This window comes from Triticum urartu, chromosome 7 (assembly GCF_003073215.2).
Source record: "Triticum urartu cultivar G1812 chromosome 7, Tu2.1, whole genome shotgun sequence".
In the NCBI taxonomy this organism is placed as follows: Eukaryota; Viridiplantae; Streptophyta; class Magnoliopsida; order Poales; family Poaceae; genus Triticum; species Triticum urartu.
Genome location: NC_053028.1, coordinates 591,744,255 through 591,754,900, shown reverse-complemented (window position 1 = coordinate 591,754,900; position 10,646 = coordinate 591,744,255). Strand labels below are relative to the sequence as shown.

The 10,646-nt window shown below is 46.7% G+C and overlaps 1 protein-coding gene across 1 annotated transcript; it reads right to left on the bottom strand.

The window, feature by feature from the left end:
• Window positions 1–6,448: 6,448 nt before the first annotated feature.
• Window positions 6,449–7,916, bottom strand: LOC125526043. Its single transcript, XM_048691067.1, has one exon. It carries the CDS (start codon window positions 7,847–7,849, stop codon window positions 6,449–6,451), a length of 1,401 nt encoding a protein of 466 aa, XP_048547024.1. The 5' UTR covers window positions 7,850–7,916.
• Between the last annotated feature and the right edge of the window lie 2,730 nt (window positions 7,917–10,646).

Here is a 10,646-nt window from a genome sequence, read left to right as displayed (position 1 = left end):
GAGTTGATGGACGCACTTATCTTCCAAGCCTTCCGCTGTTATCGTTATTAGATGGCCTTAAGCCATATTTATTGTAATAAGTTCTCTTTTGAGACACTCGATGTAATGAGTGTGTGATTGCTACTCTGTTATAAATCCTTCAAGTACTGTGTGGTGTCAGCATTATTGATCCAGGGATGACACATGAGCACAGAGATTGGGCCGTTTGAGGTCTGGTCGCTACAATTTTTCTTACAACTCAACAATTACAACTCAATACTTAGAACAAAATATTACTCTATATGAATGCCTCCGGCGGTGTACCGGTATATGCAATGAACCAAGAGTGACATGGATGAAAGAATTATGAACGGTGGCTTTGCCACAAATATTATGTCAACTACATGATCATGCTAAGCAATATGATAATGATGAATGTGTCATGATGAACGGAATGATGGAAAGTTGCATAGCAATATATCTCGGAATGGCTATGGAAATGCCATAATAGGTAGGTATGGTGGCTGTTTTGAGGAAGATATAAGGAGGTTTATGTGTGAAAGAGTGTATCATATCACGGGGTTTGGATGCACCGGCGAAGTTTGCGCCAACTCTCAATGTGAGAAAGGGCAATGCACGGTACCGAAGAGGCCAGCAAGGATGGAAGGGTGAGAGTGCGTATAATCCATGGACTCAAAATTAGTCATAAAGAACTCACATACTTACTGCAAAAATCTACGAGTCAACAAAAACCTCGGTACTACGCGCATGCTCCTAGGGGGATAGATTGGTAGGAAAAGACCATCGCTCATCCCCGACCGCCACTCATAAGGAAGACAATCAAATAACACCTCATGTTTCAAATTTGTTGCATAACGTTTACCATACGTGCATGCTACGGGACTTGCAAACTTCAACACAAGTATTTCTCCATTTCACAACTACTCAACTAGCATGACTTTGATATTATTACCTCCATATCTCAAAACAATCATCAAGCATCAAACTTTTCTTAGTATTCAACACACTCATAAGAAAGTTTTATTATTAATCTTGCATACCAAGCATATTAGGATTTTAAGCAAATTACCATTCTATTAAGACTCTCAAAATAATCTAAGTGAAGCATGAGAGATCAATAGTTTCTATAAAACAAATCCACCACCGTGCTCTAAAAGATATAAGTGAAGCACTAGAGCAAAACTATAAAGCTCAAAAGATATAAGTGAAGCACATAGAGTATTCTATCAAATTCCAAATCATGTATGGCTCTCTCAAAAGGTGTGTACATCAAGGATGATTGTGGTAGACTAACAAGAAAAGACTCAAACATAAAATACGCTCCAAGCAAAAGACATATCATGTGGTGAATAAAAATATAGCTCCAAGTAAAGTTACCGATAGAAGTAGACGAAAGAGGGGATGCCTTCCGGGGCATCCCCAAGCTTTGGCTTTTAGGTGTCCTTAGATTATCTTGGGGGTGCCATGGGCATCCCCAATCTTAGGCTCTTGCCACTCCTTGTTCCATAATCCATCAAATCTTTACCCAAAACTTGAAAACTTCACAACACAAAACTTAAAGTAGAAAATCTTGTGAGCTCCGTTAGTGAAAGAAAACAAAAGAACACTTCAAGGTACTGTAATGAACTCATTCTTTATTTATATTGGTGTGAAACCTACTTTATTCCAACTTCTCTATGGATTATAAACTATTTTACTAGCCATAGATTCATCAAAATAAGCAAACAACACATGAAAAACAGAACCTGTCAAAAACAGAACAGTCTGTAGTAATCTTTAGCTAGCGCAAGCTCTGGAACCTCAAAAATTATAAAATAAATTGATGGACGTGAGTAATTTATCTATTAATCATATGCAAAAAGAATTAACTAAATATCACTTTCCAAATAAAAATGACAGCAGTTCTCGTGAGCGCTAAAGTTTCTGTTTTTTACAGCAAGTTCAACAAGACTTTCCCCAAGTCTTCCCAACAGTTCTACTTGGCACAAACACTAATTAAACACAAAAACACAACCAAAACAGAGTATAAATAATTTATTTATTACTAAACAGGAGCAAAAATCAAGGAATAAAAATAAAATTGGGTTGCCTCCCAACAAGCGCTATCGTTTAACGCCCCTAGCTAGGCATAACAAGCAAGAATAGATCTAGGTATTGCCATAATAGTAAGATAGATTATTAAAACTCATTTCATATTCTCTATGTTCGGCAGAAATTTTTCTTTGAGGCAAGAAAAAGTAATCAAAAGGGCTAAATTTAACGGGACAAAAGTCCCCAAGATCAACCTTGGGAGGTATAGGTTCCTCCTTTGCTCCTTCATAATGCACAACCAATTCATCATTATAAGCATTCTTTTGACAGAACTTTGTGAGCCTATATTCAAGAGAATATCCTAGTTCATTATTTCGAATAGCCAAATCATCATTAAGTTCAGAAATTCTATCAACTAAAACATTGGTAGGAACCCTTTTTCTAAGATTTTCATTGAAAGCAACATAGTCTAGAGATTGAAAACGCATTATTTCTTCTTGATCAAAGAGGATATCCTCTATGGGAGGACGGCAAGCGTCCACCCTATAATGCGCAAAGATTTTTTTGGCTTCTTTTATTATGAATCTAAACTCATGAGCCAAAAATATAGTAGTGGCACGCTACAGAAGAATGCTCAATATTAGAAAATTCCAGAAAAATCCTTTGTATGGAAGGATGTATGTGCATGAATTGTCTTTCAAGTTCAGTACAAGCATGGCAATAGCGTCTGCAAGACTACTAATTCTATGAAGGATAGAACTTCTATGAAGGTAAAGCACCGGCACAAGTAAAGAAATCTTGAATAACTCATTTTCCAATAATATTACCACTACCAACACGGAATCTTTTTTGTATGAAGGATGGTAGGTTCTTTAGCAGGAGCATCAGAATTTCTCATGATATTATTGTCCATATCGACAATAACTTCCCCAATTTCAGACATAGAGGCAGAAGGTAAAGGACTTGACATAACGACAAGCTAGCAAACCGACACACGAGCAAGAACAAGGCAAACGGCAAAAGAGGCAAATAGAGAGGGAGGATAGAGAGAGAGGGGGGGGAGCGAATAAAACGGCAAGGGTGAAGTGGGGGAGAGGAAAACGAGAGGCAAATGGCAAATAATGTAATGCGGAAGATAGGGATTGTGATGGATACTTGGTATGTTGACTTTTGCGCAGACTCCCCGGCAACGGCGCCAGAAATTCTTCTTGCTACCTCTTGAGCACTGCGTTGGATTTCCCCGAAGAGGAGAGGATGATGCAGCAAAGTAGCGTAAGTATTTCCCTCAGTTTTTGAGAACCAAGGTATCAATCCAGTAGGAGGCTACGCACGAGTCCCTCGTACCTACACAAAAACAATAGCTCAACGCAACCAACGTGCTTAGGGGTTGTCAATCCCTTCACGGTCACTTACGAAAGTGAGATCTGATAGAGATGATAAATAATATTTTTGGTATAGAGATGCAAAGTGAAAAGTAAAAGGCAAAGTAAAAAAGCAAAGCAATAATAAAGTGATGGAGATTGATATGATGAGAAAGAGACCCGGGGGCCATAGGTTTCACTAGTGGCTTCTCTCAAGAGCATAAGTATTCTACGGTGGGTGAACAAATTACTGTTGAGCAATTGACAGAATTGAGCATAGTTATGAGAATATCTAGGTATGATCATGTATATAGGCATCACGTCCGAGACAAGTAGACCGACTCCTGCCTGCATTTACTACTATTACTCCACTCATCGACCGCTATCCAGCATGCATCTAGAGTATTAAGTTAAAAACAGAGTAACGCCTTAAGCAAGATGACATGATGTAGAGAGATAAATTCATGCAATATGAATAAACCCATCTTGTTATCCTCCGATGGCAACAATTACAATATGTCTTGCTGCCCTCTATCACTGGGACACCGCAAAGATCGACCCAAAGCTAGCACTTTGCTCCCATGGCAAAGAACACAATCTAGTAGGCAAACCAAACTGATAATTCGAAGAGAGACTTGCAAAGTAACCAATCATACAAAAGAATTCAGAGAAGATATTCAAATATTATTTCATAAGATAGACTGGATCATAAACCCAAAATTCATCGGTCTCAACAAACACACCGCAAAAAGAAGATTACATCGAATAGATCTCCACGAGAGAGGGGGAGAACATTGTATTGAGATCCAAAAAGAGAGAAGAAGCCATCTAGCTACTAACTATGGACCCGTAGGTCTGAAATAAACTACTCACACTTCATCGGAGGGGCTTGGATGATGATGTAGAAGCACTTCGTGATCGATGCCCCCTCCGACGAAGCTTCGGAACAGGCCCCAAGATGGGATCTCATGGAATACAGAAAGTTGCTGCTTTGACCTGCGCGCAAAAAATGCTTTGCCTGAGTGGCAAAGGTGTGCCGGGATAAATATGAATCCTAGCTTCATTTTCAGCATTTAGTATGACTATAACTATGTACTTATTCAGCAATGAAAAGCTCCTGGTTCGAAAAAAGGTGCACGTGCATGAAACAAGGATCTAGCAAAACAAACATTTAAATACTATCAATTCTTCAAACAGAATAAAAATAAGCAGATGGAGCAGCACACCTCCGTTTCTAAGAAGTACACAAGCTACAAATTTCATATTCAGGAAAGAGGAACCAAGACATAACCAAGAAAAAAAACATAGGATCCATAAACGTAAGATTCTGTGAATTGATGAGGCGGCACTAACCTCATCAAAGCTTTTCCCATCATGAATGGCATGTTCGTGTCTCTCTTCTCTGAACCGTTTAAAGAGTTGTTCTTGTATATGATTGCTAAGCACGACCCTTGGCAGATCTTTAGTCCCAAGAACAACACTTTAGGGCAAGTACATTTTGCTTCTTTAGAATCACCCCTTTTGAAATTAAAAAGGGCACAAATCTAATGCTTCCAGTGTTCACATTTGTCACACATAACCCACCTTAGAGCTAATCAATTAGAACAAATTAGCACGAACAAAAAAAGTTTACATAATTCAATTATGAAGGTTCGCCTTAGGAAATTGATTACCTTTCCACCTGAATCTGCAACTGCGAGTCTCATTGTAACACATGATACAGAAATTGTGGCAAATCTCAGTAGCAGCAGCAGTATAGTATGATGCATTTCATTTTGTCCGAGCAACACAAGGACAACAATAAATTGGTGGAGGCTCAAAATAAAGCTTATCTACTTTGCAAAGAAACTTCTTGATAGAACATGTTGCCTTCATGCCTCTTTTCATATCATCAATGAATGAATGATCATAATTTCCATGATCCTCATAATTGAATGTTGTGTGTCACTGGACTCACACCCTGGCCAACACAGCAACAACATCATCAGGTCATTAGCAGCAAGAAAGAACGTCGGTATACAACAAAGCATAGCAGCATATTACAAGATACAAGCGCAAAGCAGCAGCACGCCATCAGCGGCAAGCACCCAGCGACATCAAGCACCCACACAAGACACACACACACACACACGTAGCAAGCAGGGCGGGAGGACCGGAGAACAGATACCTTGCCGGTGATGGGATTCCTGGCAACTGCGACAAAGATGACTCGTGGTGGTGATGGAGGTGAGTCGAGACGGCGACCAGGGCGACTCCACGCGATGGCTAGCGAACCCAAGCCGCAGCGGCACTTCTTGGCGCAGCACGGTGATGGTTTACATCGGATGTATACAAAGTACTTGGCGATCTTCTCCGTGGTGAGTGCGACACCAACCCATGCACGTTGTTGAGGAGATAAGAGCGGTGGAGGGCAGGGCGGACAACAGGGAGGAGACCTGCGGTGAAGGGCGGCGAAGGTGGCGGTGACCTGCGGCGAAGGGAGGCTCCGGGGCGGCGGCTGGGGGACCTGCGGCGAAGGGAGGCTCCGGGGCGGCGGCTGGGGGACCTGCGGGCCACGGCGAAAGGTGGCTCCGGCGACGGCTGGGGGACCTGCGGGCCGCGGCGAAGGGTGGCTCGGCGACCTACGGCCCGCGCCCGGCTGTGGGAGGAACAGCGCAGAGACGCGAGATCGTGCGGGAGGAACGGCGTGAGGCGTGAGGTCGTGGGGGTGTGGCGAGAGGTCGTGCGAACATTTTTTTAGCGGTCAGGCTTAATTGCGTGGTTTGTTGCGTTAAACATCGAAGGATTAAGGGCCATCAGATTTTGTTGATGGACGGGTCTGATTGTTTGGTTCTCCGCCCTCTCTTTTTTTTATGGGGTAGTAGATAGATAGATGATCTTTTATCATCTCATAAAAAACATGATCTTTTATCCTTCTTGGGTTAGCATAACTTCTTTGTATGTTAAATGCTGCTAAAATTTCAAAATTCTATACACGAACATTTCATTTGAAATGCTCTGTGCTGATAGGGGCGAACACTCTCTTGGCCCTGCCAGCACTAGTCAGACGGATCAATTCAGTCGGCGCACGACGGGAAGACCCAGACTGGGGGCGGCCACTTCCAGAGCAGGTCCCGCGCCGCGCCTCGCGGCGGCCTGTAGCTGCCGTCGGCGAGGTCGAGCACGCCGACGTCCGGCGCCACCTCGCGGCACCTTTCGTGCGACCACGGCCCGTCATCGGTGAAGTAGACGCAGTTGCCCCTCAGCTCGGGGCAGTCGTCCACCGGGATGCACAGCGACGTGTTCTTCCCCAAGAACAGCGCGCGCCCGGCCAGGATGCCGGCGCGGCCGTTCCAGCTGTCCACCGGCGCCCACCGACCACCGATCAGCTCGAAGAACTCGGCCGCGACGGTCGTGTACTCGACCTGCTCCGGCCGGGGCTCCCACCTCCGCGCGTTCGCTGCGTCCCTGAGCCGGTGGACCTGGAGTAGGCGCCCCGGCGAGAGCTCCACGAGGTATCTACTGCAAGCCGCCGACATGGAGCACGCGCGCCGCGAGCAGCAGCAGCACGGCGGCGCGATGGCCTTCCGGGTCGGCGTCGTGTCCGCCGTGACGTCCATGTCCCATGCCTCAACGCGCCCTGCGGAGTCCATCGCGTACACCAGTTGCCGCCCGCCGGCGCTAGCCGTGGAGGAGGCACGCATGGCGTCCGCCCAGCGGCGCGAGGGCGTGTCGAGCAGCGTCCACCTCGTGTCGCCGGCTCGGGCGATGGCGATGCGGGACAGAGGCTGGCAGATGAGCATGACGGCGTAGCCGCCCGATCCCGGCGCGGCGGTATGCCCCTCCCGCGGCGCGGACACGAGGATGGCCTTCTCGTAGAGCTCGTACCGGAGCCTGTCCGGCGCGAAGGACTCCGGCGGGACGAGCACGGTCGCAGCCTCGTCGGCGTCATCGTCGGCGAAGCAGCACCGGAGGCTGTAGGTCACGACGCGGCCGTCCGCGTCGCGGCTGGCGTGGACGAAGGGGAGCGTGTCGGGCGGCGGGAGCGGAACCTGCGCACCGGTGAGCGGGTTGAGGAGGTGCAGCTCGGAGGCGGCGTCGGCGGTGACGAGCCACCCGTCGGGCGACGAGCCGACGCAGAGGCGGTCTGATATGGCCGGGGCTGGCTGCGGGATGCTGTACGCTCTGCCGTCGGAGAGGCTCAAGAACCGCGCCCCCTCCGAGGACGTGCCACCACCGCGCCTCCGGCGCACGGTCGGGTCGAAGGGGAGCATGAGCCACGGGGACGGCACATGCACGGCACGGGGCTGCACGGCGCTGGCGGCCGACCACCACGCAGTGCACGCGGCGGGGAAGCGGAATCGGTCCGGCACGGGGAGGCGGGCGAGGACGGACTCGAGGAGGTTGCCCGGTAGGTCCGACCACGAGCAGCCCGTCCCCGTCCCGATGGTGCCGACGAGCTCGCTCATGACCGCCATTGGCACAGCACGCAACGCACAGCACAGAATCGCAGCTTGATCACACGAGGAGAGGAAGAGGAGGGAGCAGGTGAGTTGGGTTCTTGGGATCGTGACTCGTGAGAAGCAACTTATTAACGCGCCATTCCTCGGAATCCTCGGCGTCGTCGTCGTGGCGTGCCCCATACTACTCCCATGTGTTTCCTCTTCCCTCGCATGCCGCGGGCGGAAGCGGCCGGGGTCAGGTCAGAAACTAGCGGTGGTGGCAGTACAGCGGCTCTGACCGGTTTGACGGCAGTCTCGGGGGAGAACGGCGACGGGAATATACGTTCGGCCGGTCGGCCGCGACGGCGGAGACACGGTGGGCGCTAGTGGTAAGGTCTCGCCGGGTTGGTCAGAAATTAGAATACTGTTGTTGCGGGAGACTGTTTTTTCTTTTCTTTTTACAAGCACAAGCACGGTCCTTTTTTGAGTTTGTTTTTCAAACACGGTTGATGTACGTGTGAATAGTGATGGGAAAGATCCTCCATCCCCTTTCCCTCCCAGGTCGCTTGTGCGGGCGGCTCCGAAGGAGAAACCCTAGCCGCCCCGAGCACCCCTCCTCCCCCTAATCCCTGACCACCGTCGGCGCCGGCGGTGGTGGCATGCCCTGACGGGATTTCTTCGCGCGGGGGAGTCTCGTCAAGTGGGCGGCGCGGTGGTCGTCTCTGGTGTGGTGGCGCATGACGGAGAGTGCGAGGATAGACGGAGCACGGTCGTGAGGCAACGGGAGGCTGTCTTCTCGGGGCGCCGGCGCGGGAGTCAGAGGTAGCGCCGCGGGGGGACCTTGGTGACGGCGGATCTTGGCCAGGAGGTATGGCGGCCGAGAGTCGTTGCGGAGGCCGAGGAGCGCGATGCGCTTCCAATTGATGTGCTCTTGTTTTCTGTTTATCTTTCCCTAATAATAAATGAGCTATTGTTTCTGGTCGTCTGTCATGAAGATTTCCCCCGAAGTTGTTATTAATTGGATGAAAACAACGAGATTTTTAGATTAAATTGTATTTCAATGAGGATTTAAATAGTGCGGAGCAAATAGAATTACATATGCCTATCCTATTTGACAACGAAGAAAAATAAAACTGGCAGACAGCCTATATTTGAACAAACAATAAACCATCAAAGTAAAACCAATTCAAGATATTCATGGATACAAACACAGATGAAACAGAGGCTCCACATTTAGTATGGCTTAGTAGTTGTTTCTCTACATACCAATGAGAACTTTCAGAGAGATGTGAAAACAACATCAAATAACATTTTCTTATTCGACCACGAGCTTATTAAGCAAGCTCACCTTCAAGACATCAGCACTGGCATATAACAAAGATGGAACAAAGGAATTACATGTAAGAACAAAAGAAGCAAAACTCAAAATTAGCAGCATGTTGACTGTGAATTGCAGTGAGAAGACCACCAGCATTATACAGAGCTAGCATGGTAATAATGCCTCATGGGATCAGATAATTAATGATTGGCAGCAAAAGAACCTAGTGCTACTTTATAGGGAAAGAATGATGATTATGTTGAGCAATAATAACATGAAGCTGTGATGTTCCAGCCAACACACTGCAGCTATCTGCATAAGCTACTGGTCCTTCACAATCAATATTGCCTCGGATATTTCTGAAGTCATTCTAATATATCTTAAGTGAAAACATGCTTATGAGGCATCTTTAATTCCCTCTGTTATTTTGGTTACATTTCTTCGTGCATCTACACATTGCTGCTGCCATTTGGATCTTAATTAATTAAGTTGACTATTCTGGATCTGTCACAAAGTACTGAAAAAATGATTTCATGGTACATTCTGCTGACCATGTTTTCTAACATAACTATTCCAATTTAAAGAAGACTAGCACATATGTCCGTGCTTTGCAAAGGGAGAGATATTTGTTTGGAGAAGCAATGAGAGAGATAATTGATGTGTCCACCAAAAATGATCTCCATAGCGGTGCAATAGAGAGAGGAGTTATGGTCTTCTCGCGAGCCATGTTTGTCCCGCGAGATCTTGATAGTGGTGGGGTTAGTCGGTGTGATGGCAACCATCCAACTCGTGCCTTTTTTTTCTTCGGGCCCGCCTCTGTCTCGGGGTTGTGTCTGCCTCCTCATTTTGATAGCTATGCGGCGACCTTCGGGGCACGGTTGCTTCGACCACTCTCTCTTATGATGACGTAACCAGATAGATTACTAATTGTAGCGCATAAATCCCGTTTCATTAGCATATTTAGCGCATAATCAAACACCAATGTCCTTTCTCTATTAGGGTTTATTCTCTTTAATTATTTTAGCGCTAACGTGCCCATAATTTTTTTATTCGGGCCAAACCAACATATTCTCTTTTACTGGCCCAAGGAAAAAAATTGCTCCCTCCGACGACCCAGTAGGGGAGTGCAGTTGAGGCCCAATACAGTCTATGCGACAGAGCAAATTTTTTTTGGGCCAACTACGTGAGGGCTACTATATGACGCTAGTTGTGTAAAAATAGCGTGTAGGATGCACATTAGCTCGTGTATGGACCAGCACACTGGCAGGCGCCAAGACGACCTGTGTTAGTAAGGCATGAAAAGAATCCAAAAAATTATGAGTTGAGGGATCAAAATCAAGCCCTCAAAGACCCGACTATGTGCTGCTAGCCACTCGAAGAAACGAGTCCTATCAACCAATGGCCAGCTTAAACCTTTAAGATCATACTCCAATGTTAGATTGGAAACATTTTTTTTGAACTGTTTAAAAATATAAATTGCTGAATATTCCTGAAAACATGAATAATTTTGAAAAT

Coding starts and splice junctions, on each gene's coding strand:
- LOC125526043 (XM_048691067.1), bottom strand. CDS start 7,849: ATGGCGGTCATGAGCGAGCTCGTCGGCACCATCGGGACGGGGACGGGC.